The following is a 27,317-nucleotide window of genomic DNA, read 5'->3' as shown; positions in this document are numbered from 1 at the left end:
TATGTTTCCATCGAAAGTTGAGAATGTAATTTATGCGCTAAAAATGCAACATGACATAAAACATTTGCGAATAAAGCACCGTTTCCATCCAGTGAGTCGAAGGGAACATAATCGTCACTTCCTGATAAACTACCGCTAAAAAATCACTAACAAACATAGGAGAAGCCACCATATTTAATCATTTTTGTATATAATAAATTATTTGCGTCTCAGAGAAACTTGTGCGTCTCAATAAACTTGTTGTCATGCTTTCAGAGGCAGATGCTGCTGTTTGGGAACGCAGTCGTGTAAGACAGGAGGGAAATATACCGAGCATCTTTGACAACAGACTTATGAATTTCAGATGTTTTGCAAACAAGATTTTTCCTCTGGTTAGTACAGTTATGCTGTTACATCGCGAAAGTCAAATTTTGTTTTTTTTATGCGCAATGCGAATTTATTCGGTAAATGCGTTTCCATCGTAGTTTATGCGCATCGAGGAATTTATTCGGTAAATGTGTTTCCATCGTAGTTTATGCGCATCGAGGAATTTATTCGGTAAATGTGTTTCCATCGTAGTTTATGCGCATCGAGGAATTTATTCGGTTAATGTGTTTCCATCGTAGTTTATGCGCATCGAGGAATTCATTCGGTAAATGCGTTTCAGTCGTAGTTTATGCGCATTTTTTCGTATAGGATAGAAAATGTATCCCACTCAAACGAGTGCATGCGATTTTTATGCACATTGTTTCCATTCAGCATTTTTTGATGCAATATCCCAAAATGCGCATAAAAATTGGTGGATGGAAACATGTTGTTGTTTCGCGGGCTATGTAACGTCAGAGCTCGTAACTGGGAGTACATCGATCTAGTACAAGTTCACGGGAGGGAAGCATAGACCGTAAAAAAATATGGACTTCATTCTCTTCCGCTGAAGTAATTGAAGCCTCTGGAGGTCCGAATATGGTGCTGACATCTTGCGCAGATTTGGGACAGAGTCTGCGCAGTAGACAGCAGGAAGTAGAGCCACGATATTAAAAGCCCACACTCTCGCAGATGCAGAACAATTCATTATGTCGGTGTGAAATAAACAGTTATGGAAATGTAGAAATTAAAGCTAAGCTCCAATCTCCTCCCAAAAAAAGTCTGTTGGTGCTTCACTCAGAGAAGCCGTCAATCTCAGCTGTCAATCATGACGTCGCACACCCCGTTTTTATAGCATCAAATAACTAACTAAAACTAAACTCATTTATAAAAAGAAAACTTGAAATAAAATCATCGTGATAAAAACTGACTACAATGACAGAAAACAACTCTGGGAAAACAATTATTTGAAGTGTCATTTGATTGTTTAGTTTGTCTCGCGTCCATTAGAATACATGGAGGGGCGGGGGTTATGAGCTATACTGGGACCAGCCACCTGGGGGCGATTGAGGCGCGTAGGCTTCAGTTATTTACAGGAGTGCTGCAGGCTTGGTGGGAACGGGTCACGGGTTTGACTGCCGTTCCAGTGCACTTCCACGGGTAGAAGGTTGGAAAAACACGGGTTGCCTGGAACGCTGCATTATTTGTCTGGGTAAACTACTACTTTTGAGGTGCTAAATATCCCATCATAACTTTACCACCATTTAGGTTGGACTTTTGACTCAAAATAGGAAGCATCCATGGAAAGAAGCTATGAAGCTACATTTAATTAAAGAGGCCATACTGTATAATGGCGTTTTTCAAAGTATTTATTTTGTTTTTGGTGTCTACTAGAATACGTTTTCATGCTTTAATGTTCAAAAACACATTATTTTTTTCTCATATTCTCCATTGTTGCAGCACCTTCCTGTCTCTATGAAGCCCCTCCTTCTGAAAAGCACAATGTGCTCTGACTGGTCGGCTGGAGCTGTGTGCTGTGATTGGTCGACTACGTCCAGTGGTTTCGGAAATGTTACCTTAACTGTGAGTTTCACCACACTACTAACTAACTCAACCAGGCCTTGCCCTTTTTGTTTTGTGTATGCCTTGGGCAGGGATTATTTAAATAAGGAATATTGTGAAGTGTTCTTCGTTCCCGTAAGAAAACTCAAGACTACAATGGAGGCGTTTCAGAAGCCGTGCGCATTGATATAATAACTCCCTCTGGAGCGACTATGTAACTTTTCAGACCTTTTTCATGGTCAAACAGCAACAGACTAAAGAAAGTTGAAAAAGTATAATAGGACACTTTTAAGATTTGTCCGCCCAAGTATGTATTTTCCCCAGTCTTCAAAAATCCAGTAATCCACTATATCTCCTCTTCCTGTTCTTAACTGACAGGACCGGAATCCACAGTGCATTTCTGATTCTACAAGCCCATTCACATCAAGCAGAACGTCGCGTTCCAAGAAAGCCCTTGCACACTAATGTGGTTATTTAAATTTCTCTGACCTTTCTGTCAGGTTCAATCGGTCTAGACATTAATTAGGCGTTTTCACCCACAGAATATCATCCGCCGTTTATCATAACTTTCTCTGGACGTTTTTTTTTTTTGGACAACGTCGGTGGCTGAAAATTTCACCATTAAACCCTCTTCGCAACCTATTTTTCGTCTGTACTGGCACGCATTTCAGAGTGAAACAAGATATTGGATGAGAGAAAATGTAGGCCGGGATCATCAACATACAGTGAGGAGAATAAGTTTTTGAACACCCTGCTATTTTGCAAGTTCTCCCACTTAGAAATCATGGAGGGGTCTAAAATTGTCATCGTAGGTGCATGTCCACTGTGAGAGACATAATCTAAAAAAAAAAAATCCAGAAATCCCAATGTATGATTTTTTACTATTTATTTGTATGATACAGCTGCAAATAAGTATTTGAACACCTGAGAAAATCAATGTTAATATTTGGTTCAGTAGCCTTTGTTTGCAATTACAGAGATCAAACGTTTCCTGTAGTTTTTCACCAGGTTTGCACTGCAGGAGGGATTTTGGCCCACTCCTCCACACAGATCTTCTCTAGATCAGTCAGGTTTCTGGCCTGTCGCTGAGAAACACAGAGTTTGAGCTCCTCCAAAGATTCTCTATTGGGTTTAGGTCTGGAGACTGGCTAGGCCACGTCAGAACCTTGATATGCTTCTTACAGAGCCACTCCTTGGTTATCCTGGCTGTGCTTCGGGTCATTGTCATGTTGGAAGACCCAGCCTCGACCCATCTTCAATGCTCTAACTGAGGGAAGGAGGTTGTTCCCCAAAATCTCGCAATACATGGCCCCGGTCATCCTCTCCTTAATACAGTGCAGTCGCCCTGTCCCATGTGGAGAAAAACATCATTCTTCTTCCTCCAAACACGTTTAGTGGATTTATGACCAACAAGTTCTATTTTGGTCTCATCTGACCACATGACTTTCTCCCATGACTCCTCTGGATCATCCAAATGGTCATTGGCAAACTTAAGACGGGCCTGGACATGTGCTGGTTTTAGCAGGGGAACCTTCTGTGCCATGGATGATTTCAAACCATGACTTCTTAGTGTATTACCAACAGTAACCTTGGAAACGGTGGTCCAAGCTCTTTTCAGGTCATTGACCAGCTCCTCCCGTGTAGTTCTGGGCTGATTTTTCACCTTTATTAGGATCATTGAGACCCCACGAGGTGAGATCTTGCATGGAGCCCCAGTCCGAGGGAGATTGACAGTCATGTTTAGCTTCTTCCATTTTCTAATGATTGCTCCAACAGTGGACCTTTTTTCACCAAGCTGCTTGGCAATTTCCCAGTAGCCCGTTCCAGCCTTGTGGAGGTGTACAATTTTGTCTCTAGTGTCTTTGGACAGCTCTTTGGTCTTGGCCATGTTAGTAGTTGGATTCTTACTGATTGTATGGGGTGGACAGGTGTCTTTATGCAGCTAACGACCTCAAACAGGTGCATCTAATTTAGGATAATAAATGGAGTGGAGGTGGACATTTTTAAGGGCAGACTAACAGGTCTTTGAGGGTCAGAATTCTAGCTGATAGACAGGTGTTCAAATACTTATTTGCAGCTGTATAATTCAAATAAATAGTTAAAAAATCAAACATTGTGATTTCTTGATTTTTTTTTTATTTAGATTATGTCTCTCACAGTGGACGTGCACCTACGATGACAATTTCAGACCCCTCCATGATTTCTAAGTGGGAGAACTTGCAAAATAGCAGGGTGTTCAAAAACTTATTTTCCTCACTGTATATCCCGTAGCTCACAACCTAAGTGAATTAATTCTGAGCAAACTGAGACTTTTAAAAATAATGTAGACAGATAAATTACTCACAATAAACAACAACCATTAAAGGGATCATAAATTGAGAAATCAAATTTTCCTTGATCTTTTGAAATGTAAGAGTATACACCGATCAGGCATAACATTATGACCTAATATTGTGTTGGCCCCCCTTTTGCTGCAAAAACAGCCCTGACCCGTTGAGGGATGGACTCCACTAGAGCCCTGAAGGTGTGCTGTGGTATCTGGCACCAAGATGTTAGCAGCAGATCCTTTAAGTTCTGTGAGTTTACGAGGTGAGTCCAATGTATTTTTTCAGCACATCCCACAGATGCTCGATTGGATTGAGATCTGGTGAATTTGGAGACCAAGTCAACACAAACTCGTTGTTGTGCTCCTCAAACCATTCCTGAACCATTTTTTTTTTGTGGCAGCGCATTATCTGCTGAAAGAGCCACAGCCAGCAGGGAATACCGTTTCCATGAAAGGGTGTACATGGTCTGCAACAATGCTTAGGTAGGTGGTACGTCTCAAAGTAACATCCACATGGATGGCAGGACCCAAGGTTTCCCAGCAAAACATTTACTTCACCTGTCATAATGTTATGCCTGATCAGTGTACTATAAAAACATCCTGTAAGTTTTAGAACTTCCTCGTCAGTCTAAAAACAGCTTTTATTGAATCCAAGCTCAGAAAACGACTTGTTAGGAGTTTTGTCACAATATAACGTAATAGTGCGGCAAAAGACTGCCTCTACAGAATCACCGCCTATTTCTGCAACCTTTCATGCGACAGGAGTATATCTAACATAATGCTCCATCAACACTTTTCATGATTATTTCATCTGTAATCGTAAAAACATAGTAAAAGAAAGAAGGAAAAAAAAGCAGAGCGTTTAAATCAGAGGATTGAAATCAGGGTAGGAAAAATGCCTTTTATTTCTAAATTATGACAATTTCTGATGTAAAAATCACTAACATTATAAGTGCACCTCAGGAAACATTTTTTTTTTTTAAAAGCGCAATTCATGACCCCTTTAAGAATCAAGTAAAGAGTTTAATAAATGCTAAAATGGGAATGGCAATTTTGAATTTACAGATGAGGCTTTTACGACAACGTCTGTAGTAAAAAAACAACAACTTTATTTTTGTTGATTTGTTTGGTCCCAGAAGTTCAAACAGCTGTGCATTTTCAAGTCCAAACTTTTCAGTGCTGACATGCATAATGCCTTTAAGGAACTCTTGACATAGTTTAGAAGAAAAATTTGAAATTTTAGCTGAGAAATGTATTCACTTCTTGCACCATGTAAATGCCATTTAAACGGCTTCCCTTTAGCAGAGCGCATCCTGTTTTATATCTGCGGAGATGGGACCGTTAACAGGCCAGTGGACTTCATCTTGTTCATGCCACCATCCAAGACACAAACCCGAGGGAAATTTACTTTCACCAGGTGAGCCGCAAACTACAGGAGAAAAGGAAGTAAAGGTGTGGTTATGTATGATTAGTATTCATTTTTATGCACATTGCAGAAGCATTTCCAATAGGAGAATGAAATAACCTTACCGTGGTAGCATTCTTCATGATGTTGCTGAGGATCACAATGACACGGAATCTGTATCCAGCCAGAGTGCCGGTGGCGGGACACTGGAGCAGCTCTCCCTCCGGACCAAACGTGGAGGTGTACGGAATGTTAATGCTGCCTGGGATGTGACCGCGACTGAAGCTGCACACGGACGGTCAAGGGTCATACGGCTGCATTTATTTGATTAAAAATACATTACAAACAGTACAATTGTGAAATATTATTATGATACAAAATACCAGTTTTTTTTTTCTTTATTCAAAATGTAATTTATTCCTGGGATCAAAGCTGTATTTTCAGCATCATTACCCCAGCCTTCAGTGTCACATGATCCTTCAGAAATCACTCTAATAGGCCTAACCGAACGGTTCTAAGAACAGGAAGAAATTGGTCCAGTTATATTTCCACTTGAGCTTGGTTCGGCACGGCACAATTACAAACCATTCTTAGACAGGAATTCTCAGCACGCCTGGCTAAAGTAAAGTGACGTCGCCACTCAGGATCGGGACTTTTCTGGTCTTTTGAGCGACTACCAGTCTCTCTGCAGCTGGCCAAGTGCGCTATTTAAGCAAGGTAAACACAATTAAAAGAAATATCTGCTCATCCTCCATAATGCGGTCACCATTTACATCTCATACAATCTGTAAACCCTTGCGTTAACAAGACAACGACTGACGCACTTGCATTACAATCCAAAGAGCTCCGGTATTATCAGGCTGGACTAATGGATTGGTTAAGCAATGATAATGGTGGAAATGTGGCAAATATTTTTGTGGAAACCATGAAAATGGTGCAACTGGGAATGATTAGCAACTGTAAATATCATAAAGGTTTTCAGGGTAACACTATTTTAGTGTCATTAGCCTTAAAATTGCGCAAATTGAAAATACGGCCAATGGAAAAAAAAGTACCATATATCGCATATTGTTTTGACGCTCACATGAGGTGGTTTTTCAGGCAATTAGAAAAAGGAGTATTTTGCAAAACTGCAATGGAAACAGTTTTTTCGCATTTACAGGTCACCTGCCGTGGATGGTGCCAATAGAATTACGGCAATACTGGATTCTAAAGAACAAAGAAATGCCACAATTGATCAAGACCAGAAAGCAGATTTGAGGGAGGAAATAAGTAAAAGGGGCTTTCCTTGCCATTAATGCTTGGATAACACGCCTACGTCTCCTTTGATTGAAAATAATGTCTAGTGCGGTGGCTGTGATATATGTAAACCTACCAACATCCGTTGCCATGATTTTTGGAATGACTTATCGTGACAGGAAAAAATGGGGTGGGGGGGTTGTTTGTTCCCGTTCATGAGTTGAAACCGCAGGTGGTGAGTGCATCAAATGTGTGTGTTTGGTTAGCAATCGCCGTGTAAGTGCATATCCTCCTGGGACCCAGGAATACACTTTTGTCCACTGTAGTGGACATTCTATTTTGGTGAATTTCTCTGACAGCATACAGGCTTTGCAGAGATACCAAATGTTTGGAGGTTTCAACAGAACTTCTTCTTGGTCTTTAAAAACTTTTGGAAATATGATAATATTTTGTAATTATAATTTAAATCGGATTCATTTTCAAATGGTTTGTTATAAATCAACATCTCAGGAAAATGTTATGGGGTTTCTAATCAAAATATGACTTTCTGTAACAAAACGGCATTGATTTCATAAATGTCCATTGTAGTGGACGCCAGGACTTAAATCATGTTTATCAGGCATTTTGGAGACATAAGTGAATAGGGAAAGAAATTACATATCAATATTCCTATGAAATATTAGATATTATTATGAAAATGTCGCCAATTATTCCTCCCATTATAACACTTTATTTTCCTACATTCATATGCAAATTAGATGCAGTGTATAGATACATTGCATTGAATGGGAAAATCCAAGTATGGCCCTTTTAAGTAAAATGGTATATGCATTCCGTTATATATTTCATAACATAGTTCAGAATCATCTTTAAACAAAGTTTGAAAACCTAAAAATTGATTGGTGAATGAAAAATAAATTCCTTTGTTTTTGCCTATACATGCAATTTCATGTCATTTTTTTTTTTTAAACAACTGAGTCCTGGTGTCAACTACAGAGGAAATATCATAACATATGTATAAAATATCATTTTTCAAAAATGTTTCTTATGCTCTAGTCTAAATAATGTAATGACATGAAAAAATACTCAATTCAAAACACTTTTTTTTCTGGGTCCCAGGAGGATATAAATGTCAACAACACAAACGTATAGTGAATCGAAAGTTATCCAAGGATAATGCAATGATGTACAGTATTTGTGTTTGTTTGTGACTCTTTAGCTCCGCCCATTGCACGCCTTCACAAGTTTGGCCATTTTAGGAAAGAATCGGTACAGTGTATCTGTCTTTTATAAATATAATAAAACTAAAGACTCTTCGGAGATATGAAGGATGCAATACTACTCTATAGGTACTCAAGATTAACATGAGATTGGCAGAAAACTGTGTAAAACTTTGTATATTTGCTGATTAAGTTCTTTTCTTGTTTAAACATTTAACCATCCTTAAACCAAGACAAATGTATTTGAGAAACAAAATTACGAAAGATCATTTTAAATACATTTTTTAAGTACAAAACCTCTTAGATTGATGCTTAAAACGAGGAAAATGGGGTACAAAAAAAGCTTAATTTAAGATACTGTATATTTTCTGAAAACAAATTATTTTTATCATTCATTCATTTTTTATTTATATAGCCCACTTCAGACATTCTACTAACTTTAAATAACATGTCAACTAGCTCTCAGAGTATTAGTAGACTGTTAGGTTAGGGTTAGTAGAATACGCCGACATGTACTTGCAAAGTTACTTACGTATAGTTAGTAGAATGTCTAAAGTGGACCATCAAAATGGTCAAAAAGTTTTTGCAGTGTGGAAGCGGCTTTGATTTAGATCAAGAAGTTAGGGGATTGGTTAATGCCTGGTTGCTTTCATAACAGCTTTTGATTGAACGGTGTCAGATTAAAGGGTTAGTTCACCCAAAAATGAAAGTTACCATTCACTGGCATTATAAAGCTGGAAAGAGCCAGGATATTTTTTAATATAACTCTGACTGTGTTTAGCTGAAAGAAGAAAGTTATATACACCCCAGGATGGCTTGAGGGTGAGTAAATTATGGGATAATTGAAATTTTTGGGTGAATTAACCCTTTAAAAATATGAAGAAGACATTACGAAGTTCAGCTCTAATGAGAGCATTATGGTGTATTCAGCGAATTCCCAGAGGTACTTTGGTATACATGTGTTGTGGTAAGACATCTAAGAAGCACACAATCCCTTGTAAGCTCTTGAGCTGGTCGTTTGTAATTGTGTCAGGTGAAGTTCACAGGATTTACAGAACAAACCCTACACAGATCTATGGGCTTTGTGGAAACCATCCAACTTCATCCAAAACCCACTGCAGCACCACGAAAGAAAGAGCCAGAGAACAAAGTGTGCAGGAGGACAAGATAAAAAATAAAAAAAAGAGCAGAATAAAGTCCCTTGGGACATTGATTAAATATGACCAAGACAAGTGCACACAAGAGTAGCGTCTCAAAGAGAAGCATAGCAGGTAAGCGGAGTGAAAGATGAGACGAGAAAAGGGAAAGAGTGCATAGTGTAATTGAATAATAACTCTTCTTAGCTGCCTTCCTCCATAGGTAAAGTAACAATCAATGATATTTGTGCTACATCTTTCAATAAAAATGAGCGGAACTTTTCAGAAACATTTAACACGACCTTTCTGCATTCCTCAAGAGGATGAGAAAATGTTCATGCAGATTTAAACAGGCATTAAAACAAAACGGGCTTTGCTAACATTCATATAAAATATCGATATGGCCATAAATGGTGCAGAATACAAGCATATCTACATCCATCCATATAGCAGCCCTGCATCTTTTACATTCAGCCTTGTATACATGTATTATGATTGCTCATATCCTGCTTGTGTACACTATCGTGAATCTACTTACAGCTGCACTAATGGAAACAGTGACGAACCTCTTAAAACAAATTAATCACAATAATGCTCTCCCACACATTCCACACTGGGCCGTCACTACTAGCAACAGACAACAATCTGTCTTAGGGCCTGACTTTTTTAGCCAACTCCTAAATGATTGTTTTCAAACACCGAAGCACAGCTATGGAAACTGTGCAAGTACATTACAACTAGATTTTTTTCATGTCTTGAAGAAAATTTGAGTGTGCTTGGAGTTTCCCCACATTTCGATGTCTCTAACATCGATGTTCTGATGTTTAGGCTCTACTTTTAAATACTATCTATATCTAAAATACTATTTATATCTTAAAAATCAAGAGACATTTATATACTACAGATATACTAGATAGTATTATGTATTTAAAAATAAATACTTTTATTTAGCAAGGATGCATTCAATTGATCAGTAAGAAATTATAATGGTACAAAGGATTTTTTTATTTCAAATAAAGGCTGTTCTATTGAACTTTCAATTATTCAAAGAATCCAGAAAACAATGTAACATGCTTTCCACAAATATATTAAGCAACTCAACTGTTTTGAACATTGATAATCATAAATGTTTCTTGATTAGCAAATCATCATATTAGAGTGATTTCTGAAGGATCATGTGACACTGAAGACTGGAGTAATGATGCTGAAAATTCAGCTTTGATCACAGGAATAAATTACATTTAAAATCTATTAAAGTATATAAAAGAGTTGTTTTAAAGGGGTCATGAATGAGAAATCAACTTTCCCTTGAGCTTTTGATACATAAAAGGTCATGGTAATATAAGAATATCCTGTAAGTTTTAGAGCTGAAAACTTCCTTGTTAGTCAAAGAAAAGCTTTTATAGACACCAGGCCCAGAAAACGATCAATTTCAGAATATGCCACACCTCGATGTCATCGTGTGGTGAAGCACTGCCTCAACAGAAAAAGAACAACGCCTGATTCTGTAGCCCCGCCCACATAGAGCTAAACCGCATCGACTTTCTAAGCAGTAAACATACCACATAAGCTTCATTCGGATTCTAATATTATGAATGCATGGATGAACTTTATTTTTAATGAATATTCAGCTCACGTGGGGAAGACATTGCGCGTCTGTTCCTTCCTTTAACCACGGATTCGTTTGTAAACAAGAGACTGGATTTGCAGACAGGATGAGATTACATGAATGAATGAAGCAACACACTAATGTGAGTAAAACATGTGATTTATATGTGATGGTATTGCATTGTTACAGATCGTATTGATTATGTGTACAGGTCTGCCGTCAAAGGTTGGAGAATCCTTTATTTGTGGTGTTGTTGGTTCATTGCGATTCAGGATCAGACTCGGACATGTTTATGAGCCAGTACTCGCAAAGCCCAACGTCCCGGGGCTATGCGTTTTCCAGACGGGCTACCAAAACGTAAGCCCGGCCTGCCGACGAGCTATCTTAAATAGTGAAATAACATTCTTTTCTTGATGTGCGTTGTTCACTCTCTTGACTTGATATTTGAAGGGCGCGAGCGCGCGCGTGTGTGTACGGTTCGCGGTTATATTCATAGATCGGGCGGGCCAAGTAACGTTAATAAAAAATAACATTCCAATCAATCGCGGGTGGATGAGAGATGAATCATTGAGTTTGTTTGATAAAGGAATTTTGCGAGCCATTCCGGTTGCGGTTTCCCCACTGACCACAGGGGAGCTGAAGCTCATTAAATATGCAAATCTTATCCAATCCTAGCCGTGGGCGTTTACTTCCAAGTCTTCTGTGCGGCACGCCCATTAAAACTGAGCGTTTCTTGAGAAAGCCTCAAAACCAGGGGCAGAAAATAGCCTATTACTTAGTCACTATAATGTTTTTGAATTTAAAAACCATGCGAACGTCATAAGTTGACCTCAGACAACAGTATAAAAATTATATAATATTAAAATGCCAGTTCATGACCCCTTTAAATTGTAATAGTATTTCATAATCTTAATTTTAACTGTATTTTTGATCAAATAAATGCAGTCTTGGAGAGCATAAGAGACGTCTTTCAAAACGTTGCTCAAAGAAACTTTTTGTATACAGGAAAACTAGTTTTTTGCAGAGTCAGAATTGCATTTATTATTAAAAGGATACTCTTCAAGGCTTCGGGTGTCCACTGCCAGAATCTTTGGTTTCCCAGTCCTGGCCCTCTTGGCAGGAGTTTTAAAGCAAGCCGGTCCACTCAGCTCACACAGGTCAATGAGATCTTCCACAGAGACACGTGGAGACACTTCTGCTTTCAGCTCGCTCAGCTTTAGTGGCTCGCGGCTCTGAGGGTGCAAAGAAATAAGTGGTAAAACAACAGATTTTTTTTGCAGCAGTAAGTGTTTTTTTTTTTTTTTTAATGTGTGAGAGAAAATGGTGTGTGGGTTGAAATGTTAGCCTGTTAGTGTTGAGCAGCAAAAATAGTGAAGAGTCTGAGTATATTCAAAGAAAACACATGTTAAATTCCTGCATCCTGCACCCTGATGATACTGGTATCCCTCAAGGATCTATACTCGGCCCGATAGCATTGTCCATTTTTACTGGATCACTTGATTCTCTTATCCAACTGCATGGCTTTTCTTTCACTGCCATGTCGACAAAAAGCAGGGCTGCTTCTCATGCCTCTATCTGTTTTCACCTCTGTGATCTCATATCCCTCTGACATCTCAACCTGAATGAATAATCAACACCTCAAGCTCAACCTGTCAAGACGGAGCCACTGACGATGGCTTCAAACTCAGTTTCTCTCTATCTCAGTTGAAAAAACACAGTTGTTACCCCAAGGTGAAAAAAAAGCCCTAAAAGTCATTCATGATGACCAGCTCACATTCAGTGAACACATCAAAGCAAATCACAGTTTTGCAGCATTATGACGCAGAACTCCCAATTTTTTTTCTTGCTCTCAACTTCTCAATCAACCTTTTTTTTCAGATTGCAGAGGCTGAGATTATTGCACTTGACCCTAAACCACAAGTAAAAACAAAGCAAACTGTTGTCAGTCAGATGGTCTTTTCCTGTCCAAATAGGTTGGTTTTGCTGTTAAGTTTGTAGGATTGAAAATAATCAAAGATATTTGAAATTGAACAAAGACATTTGTTTTATTGCTACAACCCCCATCTTTCTTATCACAAGGGCCATTTGGAATTCCTAAAGACAAAAAAGATGTTGATAGGCCTGTAGGCCAAAATGTGTGTCACACCTTTACAGTGGGGGAAGACGTAAATATCTGATTGGTCAGTTTGAATGTCTCACATTTGGGTTTTAGTCACATGGTCAAGCAAGGGATAAAAGAATATTGCAACTGTTGCTCTGTCTCGAGAAATGGATCTTGCTGATAACATTTCTTTAGTCATTCGGCAACCCTGCAGCCTGAACCACTGTAGGCAAACCACCCTTACAAGTTAAACGTCTGCAAGACCAGCTATTTTTTTATTCAAGCGACAGTTCACCAGCCTACCTGTATGTGCAGCACGACCCCTCAAGGGTATCCAAAATACAGCTGCTTAATACACAGTTAACTGCCAGAAATTATGTCACAAGCTGTTGTGCGAAATCCTCACAAGAAGCATCTTTGCTTAAGTCTACACGGGGTGCCCATACTTGCCTGAATCTAAATCAAGACACACTTTTTCTGGCCTACCATTGCAGCCAATGCCCTGGGCCCCGATACCTTAGATCCATTATCAAACCCTGTTTTTCCCAGCCCATTTCGGGCAATAAGCTCCATCCTGTCTCCACATGTAAGGAGCCCACCTGTCTGGAAATTTCTCCATCTGTGCCACATCCCGGTCATTAACAGAGCTGCAAATGGACCAAATGAACTCAAAAGGAGACTATTCATTCTCACATAAATATAATTTCTCCCACTCGACTAAAAAGCATTGCAATACAGCAATATCATCGCTCTAATTGGCACTTCAGGGTCGGGCACATTAGATCTGTATCAGGAAGGACCAATTTAATAGGCACAATAGGAGTGGATAGCAGTCACTGTTCCTATCTGCTCTACACCGCAACACTGGCTAAATTATCAAGCAAATCATCTACAGTAACAGCAGAGAGTGGGTGGATTACAAAAAAAGGTGGGTGGTCTAAAACCATGTATAAAAAAAAAAATTTCTTTAGCAGTGTTTGTTTCATGTTTTCCATTTGAAAGATCGAAATATATTCAAACATCTGTATTCCTGTAGCTCAAAAAGCAGAGCAAGGCACTAGCAATGCTGATATAATGGGGGTTAATTTCCAGGGAATGCATGAACTGTGTTGTCTACCTTAAACTAAATGTAATTTTCTTAGGATAAAAGGCAGAACGAGGTAAATTAACACTCTCAAAAATAATGGTTCTTTATTGGCATCTATGGTTCCATGAAGAAACTTCAATATCCAACAACATTTCCTTTCCATTATAGTGGAAAAAGGTTCTTTAGATTACAGTATAGTTCCGGATTCGTCATATATTCAGGGTCTAGACTGTTACATGTCAATAATACACCCGCAGCAACTCGAAAAACGAGTGCACCAAGAAATACGTTGTGTCAGAGTGTAATGTTAGAAGATCATGAGCGCAAAAAAACGTTAACAGTCAAAGAAAAGGTTACCGTCGAAGAGCCGCTTGACTGTCATGTTTGCGTGCCTCGCTGAAGGCACCAAACGTAAGACGGTACCCAGATTTCAAAACTATTTCACTTCAACGGTTAAAGGGGTGGTAAAACACATTCTTTCATGGGCTTGAATGTGTTTGTGAGGTGCACTGTAACATGTGTTCATGCTTCGTTTTTAAAAAATTGCATTATTTTTCATTTATACTACGGGGGGTTGAATGCTTGAATCTGATTGGCTGATGAACGTTCTGAGGTGTGCAATTATTTTCTGGGAGATGCACAGCGAACGTAGTTCCAGCAGCTCTCTTGACCGCATTACAGTTCCATATCACTTCGCATAGTTAACTGTAATAACGGAAATTAAAGGACTAAAAAACAACAATATGACAGACGATTTTCCTAAAGTAAATCTTAATATTTACGGTGAATATAAAACGTTCAACAACTGGGCGGCAGCAGTATTAGACAGTCCAGATGAAAACCAACAGACAGAAGCGGACATCAAAGGCAAGCTTTTCCTTCTCATTACTTAAATCACACATGCTCGCACACGCACTACAGTTTGCACAGAACGGTGTCAGCGCTGCCCTGACGATTTGATCAGTTAGCCTATATAGTGGAGACACTTAAAGGCTACACGTGACATTTTTTCACTAGCGAGGTAATAACAGCTGTTTAGAGACGCACAGAGGGAGCCTAATTCACACAAGCACTCGCTCTCTCTCTCTCTCGTTCTAATAACTTTATTAATAACTGTAGAAGAATGCCATCAGCGGCTCAAGCCTTCGTTAACAGCTTTAAAATGACGTTTCGGAACTAGCAAAAGAGCCGTTGGATGAGACGCAGAAGAAATAGTCCTACTCACAATAGCTATTTAAGTACAAAAACCGGATGAATCCCTTTAAATATATCTTCGGATCGATGTCTTGAGGTGTGATAACCGTAGTATAAGCGGAATAATTGACTCCGGGGCGTTCAATTATTAGAACAATAATGCACACCCGAGGTGTAACGGCCACTCCGCTTTGCGTCGTGACTGCATCACCACCTCGGGTGTGCATTATTATTCTAATAATTGAACGGCCCGTCGTCAACTATTCCTTACATATTTTGTTCTTACATTGCTCTGTCCCTCCTTGTAAAAACGGTCTGATGGGTTCCGGGTTGTAAGAAGCCAGTCCCTCAAAAATACGCAATGGGCTCAGATTGGTTAGCTGGCCCAGTGAGTTGTGATTCGCTAATCGCCTAGTGCACGTTTGTCGGAAACGTCACGCCCCTTACCTTTACCGGCAGACTGTGCTTTGGTAGTATTGGAAACAATGGCGTCAATAAAACCATATGAGCCCGAATCAGACCCAGACAATTTTAGTGAAGATGACCGAACAGAACCTGTTCAGTCCTCAGGAGTAAAGACTGCGGATCTATAGTGATCGCTACTGAATGGCACTGTTACTTCTGTATTTTTAGAACGATTATAGCCAAATATCTGTCTCAAGAACTATTAGCCCAAAACAAACACTAAACATTGGCTTTACTAGTAGCTAAATCAAACACAGAACCATGTTTAGCATGCCTGTAGATAAACAATACATAAAAGCTCTAATCAAAGAATAATTTACACTAATGCCAAGTTCGCTGTTGAGATTTAAAAAAAAGTTTGTAACATTAGGTGTTTGTCGGATAACGTTGAGTATGAATGAGCATTTAACAAACTGGTTTGCAGAACAGCGTTGTCATCTGTTTACTTCCTTGCTACAACGTACAATTAACAATACGAACTATTACAGGAAAACACATTGACGAAAAATAAATCATACTTACAGGTTGTGGCCGATAAACAGCTTCTGTTTTTAATTCCATCTTTCAGGACAAGCCGTTGTGTCCTTAATCCTTCATTGAACTTGCGAAGATTGTGGAAGCTTTCCTCCGTGAAATGTGCAGCGGGAGCCGCGCGCTCCCGTTGTGGATTCACACTGGCAGTGTTTGTCTCACGCAGTCTGGTCTTCTCAGACTTCTGTCTCATGCTTTGATTTATGATGGGCAGCATATATTTGCAGCAAATGCGACCTGTTCCCCTCTGTCTCATACACACATGCATATAACATGTTGTATGTTAAACGCACTGCAACGCACCCCCGTCCCTAGGAAGGCTGAACAAAGTGGACCTGCAATCCGGATGAAAATAACAGTGTTTCGTCGGCATTGCGGCAACAACATTCCAGCCTACTAAATATACCACAACAACTCTTCCCTGCAGCGATACAAAATGGCCTCGCCCCCCTTATTTAATATTCTCGGAGGAGGGGTTTATGTAAATATTTGGGCTGGTGATGTCAGCAACCCTGGAGGAATGTCTGTAGTCCCTACCGGCCGTTTGATGTAGTCCTTAGAAATTGATTTCTTTAAAAGCAAATATCTCCCTTTGCTTTAAACTTTGAACGTTGTAACTTTGCAGATGTTGTTTATGCTCAAACAGCAACATTACACACTAGCTAAAGTTAGAAAAGTGAAATTGTGGTTTACCACCCCTTTAATGAAATTTTGGTAGGCTACATGGTTTTCACTATGAGATGGATAGCCTAATTGTTATATAATTCAGATGGGCTATAGGTTATTATTATGGTATGCCCAATAGTTTATTTTTAAATGAGATCGTTTCAACATTTTACTAGTATTTACCATATTTTCAATACAAAAATTTCAATATGAACAATATGCAATATGAAAATTATTTTCAAATAAAAAAAGCATTTTCTTTATAAAATACAAGATTTGGGTCTTCAAAAAGCCTTTTTCCAAAACATACATCTTGAAAAAGGGGGGGTCGTCTTATATTCGAAACAATACGGTATTTACATGTTCTTCGCACTAATAAAATTTGGTTCTTTTAAAGGAACACGCAGACTTTTTGGGACTTTATCTTATTCACCGTATCTCCCAGAGAATCCTGACGGAAAAGTTGTGATTTTCTAGACCGATATGGCTAGGAACTATACTCTCATTCCTGCGTAATAATCGAGGAACTTTACTGCCATACCATGGGAGCAGCGGCGCAATGATATTACGCAGCGCCTCAAATAGTCCCCAGCACGCTCTCTGTGCAAGCAGGTTGTAATGTTGGTTATTTTGACGGAAATTAACCTATTTTCAGGCGCTACGTAATATCATTGCGCCGCTGCACCCAAAGTTCCTTGATCATTACACAGGAATGAGAGTATAGTTCCAAGCCATATCGGTCTAGAAAATCGCAACTTTTCATTTTCCGTCGGTCTTAGTACATGATGTAACTATACACATCACAACATGTAAATAGGAAAATGTTGGTGTCATTTTGTCTCTTATTGAGCAGTAGGCTAGCTGGAGCCATTTACCTCCAGTCTATGTGCTAAGCTAGGCTAGCAGTGGGTGCGTCAGACAGAGTTATGGCATGCACAGAGATGAGAATGGTATGTATGGACTTATCTAACTCTGGGGGATACGGTGAATAAGGACTGTTCACTGAAAGGTTTTTTGGGAACCCAAAAATGCATTGATACGAAATATCCGAAAGTGTATGTAAGAATCAAAACTGTATTAGATACAAATATTTAAATATATTTTAAAATGTAATTTATTCCTGTTATGGTAAAGCTTCATTTTTCAGGAGCATTTTTTACTCTAGTGTCACCCTGATGGTTCAGAAACTAGTCTAATATGCTGATTCCATCACAGGAATAAAATTATATTTTAAAATATAATAAAACGTTAAAGTTAAATTTCACAATATAACTGTTTATACTGCATTTGTCATTAAATAAATGCAGTCTTGTTGAGCACAACAGACATCTTTCAAAAACATAACACGAAATTCGTGATTATTCCAAACGGTAGCATATGTATAAAATACATTTTATAATTGATTTTGCAATTGATTAGCCACATCTCATGCTTGTAGAAAGCATCAGCGGGTGCAGGGCATATACGGCCATACCGCCCAGCACTAATAACAATCCACATTATCGCTGAATTCCACACTTCTAAGTGCAGGACTCTGAAACAAAAAGGGCAACAGCACAGGAAAGGGCAGCGGGGTGGGGGGATATCTCGTAAATGTCAATGTTCAGTAGCCCATGAAATCAGTCCAATCAGTCACGGAGTACCAGCCTCCCACAGAGTGCAGCCAATTACCTATGAGGTCACCTTAGCAATGGAGGTAAGTTTGAGGAATGGAGGGCGGCTGATGTCCAATGGGTTCTGGTATTAAAGTGCATTAGATCCGCAGGGCTCGTGGCATTCTCATCATTGCCTAAAGCAGGCCCTTGTGCCCAGGCTTCAAAAACTCTAAATGCAGGCAAGAGCCTTGACCTTTTATTATCACTGGTGACATTTCAATAGGCCGTAAACTTGCCTGTTTGGACTCTCAGTGGTTTTGCAGACGGCCAAGAGAATCGAAAGTCTGATCACCAAGTCGAAATGGTAAATGTTTTGTCTCAAAGCTGGAAGGAGCTGGCTTTAAAAATGCAGAAATAATCAAATCCATGCAAACATTCCTGTGGGTATTTACGGTCTGAAAAGGATTACCCGTGCAAATCTGAAAACAAGCTTGTGTTTGAAAGGCTTAACATCTACATGACAGGTGCTGTCAAAAATGTATGCTATCTTTTATCAAAAACGAAGAAGGATGGAGATCTGGCATAAATTCAGTCGTGTGACGATGCCCTGTGGTGCGTGAGAGGCATTTAACCATCCAGCATCTGGCTGCACTGACTGGAGCAGGTGATATGCTTGGGCTGCCGCACATCAGAGAGTCTCAAACAAAGTCTGGAATCGAAATAAAAAGACAGATCCGAGACTTCAGAAATGAGACAATGGTCTTCTCACTCTCCCCTCCTGCCCAATTAGAGCTCAACGTCGCAGCGGCGAGGCCACATACGGTGATGGGCACCAGTCCATCTAATCAAAGCTGTTGGAATATACTACTAAAAAAAGAACAAACAGGCATTTTGTTGCATGCCATACAATCATCTCACATGCACAGCCATTATATTTCTGTTGATAATATACATCTCAAGTGATTTTAAACTTTTTAAATGCCAAGGACCCGCAATTATGACGATTATCTTCTGAGGGAACCCCTCTTTAAATATAAAGGGAAGCTATATATTATACTGTGTGACATGGAAAGCATAATATTATAAGACAAAATGTATGATTAGTTTTGATTTGTCATTGCATGTACACGATCAGACGAAACAAGTGGATAACACGGATTATCTCTTCATCACAGCACCTGGGCAGCAAGTGAACATTTTGTCCTCAAAGTTGATGTGTTAAAAATGGGCAAGCGGAAGGATTTGAGCGGGTTTGACAAATTGTGATGGCTAGAACTGCAGCTCTTGTGGGGTGTTCCCGGTCTGCAGTGGTCAGTCTCTATCAAAAGTGGTCCAAGGAAGGAACAGTGGTGAACCGGCGACAGGGTCATGGGCGGCCAAGGCTCATTGATGCACGTGGGGAGTGAAGGCTGGCCCGTGTGGTCCGATCAAACAGACGAGCTACTGTAGCTCAAATTGCTCAAGAAGTTAATGCTGGTTCTGATAGAAAGGTGTCAGAATACACAGAGCATCGCAGTTTGTTGTGTATGGAGCTGCATAGCCGCAGACCAGTCAGGGCGCCCATGCTGTCCCCTGTCCACCGCCGAAAGCATCAACAGACTATGTACACCCTTTCATGGAAACGGTATTCCCTGGTGGCTGTGGCCTCCACAAAGCAAACATGGTTCAGGAATGGTTTGAGCACAGCGAGTTTGCGGTGTTGACCTGGCCTCCAAATTCCCCAGATCTCAATCCAATCGAGCATCTGTGGGATGTGCTGAACAAACAAGTCCGATCCATGGAGGCCCCACCTCATAAATGACAGGACTTAAAGGATCTGTTGCTAACATATTGGTGCCAGATAACACAGCACACCTTCAGGGGTCTAGTGGAGTCCATGCCTCGATGGGTAAGGGCTGTTTTAGCAGCAAAAGGGGGACCAACACAATATCATTATATGCCTGTAATGTTATGCCTGATAGGTGTATATTTATTATTTTAAACATAAGTAGTCAATTAACAGCTTATTGTTTTTCTATCCATTAGAAAATTGAATTTTAAATTCAGTTAAAATATATTTGCATGGCACTTTGCAAAATAAATCAGTTACCAAAAAAATAAGAAGTGCCGTATAAATAGTGATAAAGATAAAGGGTAGGCAATTTGTTCCAGAAATATTTTTTGTTATGCTGGTTATGCATTCTTCACATCCTGATAGCAATCACCAAGTTAAGTGATCTAAATGTATTTATATGTATATATAAATTGTCTGTGGAAGGCGTAGGACCATAAAATGTTCGTCCAAGCATTGCATTCGGTCCGAACGTGATCAGCGAGTTTCATGCTATGCAGAGTTAGACAGATGCCAGTCCGAGCACCGCAACCGAAATAGCAGCCATCTTCACAGTTCTTCCTGAAGAACTTACGTTATACTCAGAGCGGTTCGTGACTCAAATGTATGCATTTCTATGTCAACACTATTAACGCCGAAATGAACCTGCAGCAGTCAGGTGGTACTGGTCAGCGCTCTTTAAAGGGTTAGTTCACCCAAAAATGAAAATTCTGTCATTAATGACTTACCCTCATGTCGTTCGACACCCGTAAGACTCATCTTCATCTTCATCTTCGGAACACAAATGAAGATATTTTAGTTGAAATCCGATGGCTCTGAAAGGCCTCCATTGGCACAATGCACGGTTCACTCTCAAGACCCTTAAAAGGCACTAAAGACGTCGTTTCAAAGTCCATCTCACTACAGTGGTTCTACAATAACTTTATGAAGCGACGAGAATAGTTTTTGTGCGCAAAAAAACCCTAAATAACGACTTGTATAGTGATGACCGATTTCAAAACACAGCATCATATAGTGATGACCGATTTCAAAACACAGCATCATGAAGCTTCGAAGCGTTATGAATCAGTGAGTCGATTCAGTGGTTTGGATCGCCCAAAGTCACGTGATTTCAGCAGTTTGGATGGTTTGACACGCGATCCGAATCATGATTTGACTCACTGATTCATTACGCTTCGAAGCTTCATGATGCATTGTTTTGAAATCGGTCAGCACTATATAAGTCGTTATTTAGGGTTTTTTTGCGCACAAAAACTATTCTTGTCGCTTTATAAAGTTATTTTAGAACCACTGTAGTGAGATGGACTTTGTAACGACGTCTTTAGTGCCTTTTATGGGTCTTGAGAGTGTAAAGTGCATTGTGCCAATGGAGGCCTTTCAGAGCCATCGGATTTCAACTAAAATATCTTAATTTGTGTTCCGCAGATGAACGGAGGTCTGACGGGTGTCCAACGACATGAGGGTAAGTAATTAATGACAGAATTTTCATTTTTGGGTGAACTAACCCTTTAACTTACTCTTCTATAACATCAGTGGGAGTGTAGTGGAAACTTATTTGCCTCTGCATAGCTGGAAGATATGTCATTAAAGATATAGGTTCCTTAATGTTCAACACATGAAACACAATGACAGTGAAACGCCCACATACTAAAGGACAGCATTAATATCACATGACTTGTAAACTCAAAAGCCCAACAACACCAATTCACATAAAGAAATGAACCGCAAAACAGCACAGCAGCAATCTGCATTATTTACCCGAGCCACAGCGGATGCCGGGAACCATAAGATAAATATTGTCTCATAAAGACTATAGAAATGAGTACATTACAATGATATTTGATCATTAAATACAGGTCCACTAACTTCAAGATATTTGGCTCTGTCAATGACCCGAGAAGTCATTCCAACAGTCGATTATTAACAGGTGAACACAAAGGCCATTTACACAGCTTAAAAGGAATGTTTTTAAGAGGGTTACCCACAGTTCTTAGGCTATTTGTGTAAGAGTGGCATGTTCTGGAGAACCTTGTTATTGAGTAAACTAGCTTATTCACGTAACAAGCCATAAATAGCCTTTAAAAGCAGCTAGTAAAGTTAGACTAAATGAGGGGGATTCTTCACAACATGGACTGACATTACTGTGCGTTTAATGGCTGAGACTTTAATGAGCAACTGTTAGAACTGTTTGAAGAAGTGGAAGGACTAAAAGCTCAGAAATTAGCATCAGGATTCGATTGTAAATCTAGACCGGTCGTATAATGCATTTTAATGAGCATTTCTCCACCCTTACATAAACAGGGCAATATATTCTAATTTAGCAAATTCTGACACATTTGTGTTTAAATTAAATGTTACACGTAGAAAAGAGCAAATTAGTTTATTGAATTTGAGTTTTCAGTTTGCACCAAATGATGCACATATGGTCTGGGAAATTCTAATTCAATCAGAAATGTATTGCCTTTTTGCATAACACATTTCAAATCAAATCTAGGCAGTGTTATGCATCCATATCAGGTATGACCATTTGATTATACGTTATTGAAGTCAGTAACCATCACAATAAAAGGCTTGTTACGGTTATTACTGTTCATCATGACAGCAATTTCAGAGCGACACCATCTACAACTACTTAAGTGTTGCTCAAAAACGCATTCAGCCATGCACACATGATGTTTCTCATAATCAGCTGAAGTCACTGGTATGACCATCTCTAATGCACACACACACACACACACACACACACACACACACACACACACACACACGCTCGCTGACAGAAGGTTTGGCTGCAGGTTCCGACTTGTTGGAGTCAGGCTTTAGTGATGGCGCCTGTCAGATGGCCGACAAAAAGAGAGACCAGAAAGCTTGTTCAGCAGACACATCATGCTCTAATGACCAGGAGATGACAATCAACAGCAGGCCTAACCGCACCATTTACCACGCGAAGCACAGCTAGAGAGAAAAAACAAGTGATACTGCAGAGAGAAAACGCATGACAAAGGATGCATAAATACTGGTCCAAATAAAGAATAAGTAAAGATTGGGAACTCAAACGGTCTTATATGACCCAGGAGAATGTGTCTGAAATAATAACACAGTAAACTGGTACAAAACATGCACTAAAGTAGCTGTAGTAAACTGGATTAAGTTCATAAATGCCACTGAGAATAGAGTCCAAATCGTGTTTTCTAGCTGGTTATTGCCCCTTGCTGTTAATTGCTTATGTAAGAATGCATTTGCTAAGATGGTTAAATGTAAATGTATGTGCGAGTGCGTAGGCATGTGAGACCATGCGCATTTATCAGCCTTTCACAGATACGGATATAGCTAGATATCGCTGAAGCAGTGCATTTCCAGACATCAGGCTGTGTTCAGTCAGAGAATAGAGAGAGATTAGGTCAACAGACGAGTGTTTGTGAAGCTCGGCACTGCCTTGGGCCAATCGCTGATGAATCGCAAACAGAGAGCCAAACGCAAAGAGGTAAAAGGTTAGATAGGCGCTCTCAGACTCGAAATACATCTCACATCCTCATGACACATAACCGGCCGCAGTACCGTTATACATTTATAGAGCGCTTTTTACAATACAGATTGTTTCAAAGCAGCTTTACAGTGACATTAGTGCTGAATTCAATGATTACACGACATCCTGTAAAAGACAAATATGGCAATGATTCTGAAGTAAGCAAACACTTCCTATTGATGTGGCCTGATCATTTTAATTATTAAGTGGCGGGATCATTTTTATCCCGGTTTTGCAGAAATACCAATTAAATATGAATTAAAGTATGTGAAGGCCCAATGATCAATATGTATATCTATCTAAATGATTAACCTAGTGGAAAAAATACATAAATAAGTATAATTGAATACTATAATAATTAGGGCTGTCAAATGATTAATCACAATAAATAAATTAAAATGTATACATAAATAAAAATAAAAGTTTGGGTCTACATAATATGTGTGTGTGTACTGTGTATTGAGTCTCAACAGCAAACAGTAGCCAAATGTGTTTAAACTAGCTTTTGATAAAAATATGAAAAGTCTTCGTAGTACCTTTGGTCTTTGGCATGTCAACCAGGAGATTTCCATAATATGACAGGAAGAATAACGAGCAAAATCAGAAGGTCAGGTCATCAGAAAGGTTGGATGAGAGCACAGAATGGGATATTTATGGGTAAGGGTTGAAGTCTTGCATGCATTAAGGTATACTTTCACAAATTAATGGTGGCATGCGAGGCAACTGAGGTCAACTGATGCCTGGAACCTACATGTGAGAGTTTCAGCAGAACAGATAGCCGGAACAAATGTAGCTGGAATTTCTGCATTAATATGACGGATAAAGAAACTGAAATGAAATCGTAATTATGACCTCCAACTTTGCTAGCTGTTCAACAACACCTGGAGGATTGGTGCGTTATGCATTTCTATGAACTATTCAAACAAAGTCCAAAATACAGCTTTATTAAAAAAATACTTGCTGCTTTCTCAAGTGTGGTTTTATTTTGTTATTGAGAGGAAAGCGTGCAGCACATATTTACATATTCATCTATCCGTCGCTCTCATCAGTGTAGGCGGTGTCGGCTGTGCGATAACAGTACATCACTGGACACGTATTTCAAACTTAATTTTACCCCTAAACGAAGAACAAAAAAGAACTTTGCCGTGAGTATATCGGGGTCTTCACTCACACTCATGTCATTCTAAACCTGAATGACCTGGATTTGTATTTTTTTTACATAAACTTTATCAGACAATAACGAAAATTGTTATCGGAATATTTTTATGTGATAAGTTTGCAAATATTATATCTAGTGTTTTTTAGATTACTTATGAACAGGCCTACACATCTGAAATAAAACTTCTAAAAGTTTTTTTTAACGGTACACTATGCAACTTTTGGTCCTCTAGCAGTTAAAAAATAAAACTGCATGCATTTTTCAGAAGAACATTGTTTTGGTTGTGCTTCGGTTCTGTGCAGATGAATATGGTTATTTCTCATAACTAAAAAAAAGACTATTATCCTACTACTCAGAAAACATTCACTACAAGGCTTAAGATATAAAACCAGTTTAGATGGAAAGGATCTCAAGCTGACTAGTTGAAGAGATTACTGTAGCTATACCCATTAATTGACAAGATACAAGGTCAGTTCTCGCTAGGGCTGGGCGATATGGCTGAAAACTGTATCACGATATAAGTGTTTAATTTCGGTCGATATCGATAATTATTGATATTTTTATGACCTATTTAAAATAAGGACCAGCAGAAAAATATATTACATTTAAACATTTTTATTTTAAACTTAACCTTCCTCTGATTATAATCCCATCAGTTATAAAGGCAGAAATGTCAACACAACCATGGAAAACACTCAAATAATTGAAATATAAACACAAGTCTAAAATCACAATGAACACTTAACGGAGGCACTGCACCTTAATGTTAAGAGATGATTGTTATTTCTTTGTAACTGTTAGCGTTTAGATGCTTTGTCATAAGGCACTGATGCAGAGTAACATTACCTCTCCATGTAGTTTCAATGGCTGAATCCGAAATCGCCCCCTATACCCTTAAATAGGGCACTATTTGAAGAGACAGCCATTTGTAGTGGTGTCCAAAACGATAGTGACGTTATTTGTTGCACTCATTCTATCCTACTTTGCACCGCAATAATGAGTGTAGAGCCGATGTACACACAGCGCCTGTCCGAATTCGCTCACTTGTTTACATTCACTCCTTCAGGTGAACTGTATCAGTGGACTAACGAAGGGAATAGTGATTGAGGGTTTTGGGGGTGATTTCGGATTCAGCCAAAGTTAAGAATAGCACAACGGCGAGCACGTCGAGTATAAACAAGTCCCCAAACGGACGAGGCGCGCACATTGTCAGCGGAGGCTCACGCTGCGGAGCCAGACGAAAGTATAAACAAGGCTTAAGGTGGTAAAACAAGTTTGTGGTATTACCAGTCTTGGTAGGGATGACAGTCTTGCTTTATTCGCTCACTCGCTGCGGCACTCATTTTCCACTTATCACACGACGGTTCTGTTAACTGAAGAAAATAATCCAACACGAGACAACGATATGGGGCAACCAAAAGGAAAAACACTTACATGATTGGCTGTTAGCCTGTCACTCCCTACGTTGCTTGGTTACCAGAGAGCGAGTGCCTTTGTTCATGCAACCAAACTTGCTTCGCAACCTCTGGTTTCATCCGACAAAGAAAAAAAAAATTATCGAACGTTTTATCGAACGCATTTTTTATTGATATCGATTACGTGTCAATCGCGAAACATATTATCGTTTTATCGCCCAGCCCTAGTTCTCGCCATCTCTAAAAAGCCAAACCAATGTTGATTCTGGTTTTATTACGAGCTCTGTCAGGTTCTCTTTTTGCCAGTCGATGCTCCTCTGTTCGGTGCAAAAAAAAAAAAAAAAAAAAAGAGCGGGTGATTCCCCGAGGTTCGAGATTTAGTGGCTCCATGACAAACTTTCTCGCTTGCCACTTACCTATGCCACTCCCGCACCATTCACACGTCAAAGTAGCCAGAGCAACTATTTCTATTTTTATGGATATGAGACACGAACGGGCGAGTGACGTATGTGCGCAATTTTACGCAAAAACCATCTCGCTCGGTCTAAAATATAAACATTATATAATAGGCTTTGATGATGTATTGACTCATTATTTAAATGTTGTTAATTTTGAACAAAAAAAGATACATAGTATAGCTTTGAGAGCTTCCAATTTACCTGGGCTTTAGGCCGGCACTGGAGAGTTCATTAGCGAGCTAAAGCATCTCATTAGGAAATGAATAGTGGGCGTCTGAGATCATCAGTGGCTAAATTCACCACTCTTTTGACTTCAAACTTTCAGAAATCATTTGATTAGCAATGGATAATTGGCTCCATCCCTCATATTCTCTGACTTTACCTTTCGGGCAAAAAGCAATCTTTAAAAGTCCAAAAGGGCAAAAGAAACTCAGCAAGATGTCGAAAGC

The 27,317-nt window shown here is 39.3% G+C and overlaps 1 protein-coding gene across 2 annotated transcripts in view; it reads right to left on the bottom strand.

Moving 5' to 3' along the window:
* Positions 1-5,108: 5,108 nt before the first annotated feature.
* The window catches only part of tbck (TBC1 domain containing kinase), a 78,143-nt gene continuing 55,934 nt past the window's right edge, over positions 5,109-27,317 (bottom strand). The window contains exons 24-26 of one of the 2 annotated variants that reach the window (XM_079812191.1): positions 11,897-12,072; positions 5,762-5,921; positions 5,109-5,660 (exon numbers count right to left, since the gene is read on the bottom strand). In XM_079812191.1, coding sequence (XP_079668317.1) covers positions 5,550-5,660; positions 5,762-5,921; positions 11,897-12,072 — 447 coding nt within the window. In that variant the 3' untranslated portion in view covers positions 5,109-5,549. The remainder of the gene's footprint in view (positions 5,661-5,761; positions 5,922-11,896; positions 12,073-27,317) is intronic. The other variant, XM_079812192.1, reaches the window with a different exon arrangement.

This window comes from Gobio gobio, assembly GCF_949357685.1.
Source record: "Gobio gobio genome assembly, chromosome: 3".
Taxonomy (NCBI): domain Eukaryota; kingdom Metazoa; phylum Chordata; class Actinopteri; order Cypriniformes; family Gobionidae; genus Gobio; species Gobio gobio.
This window is presented reverse-complemented; position numbering and strand designations above follow the sequence as displayed.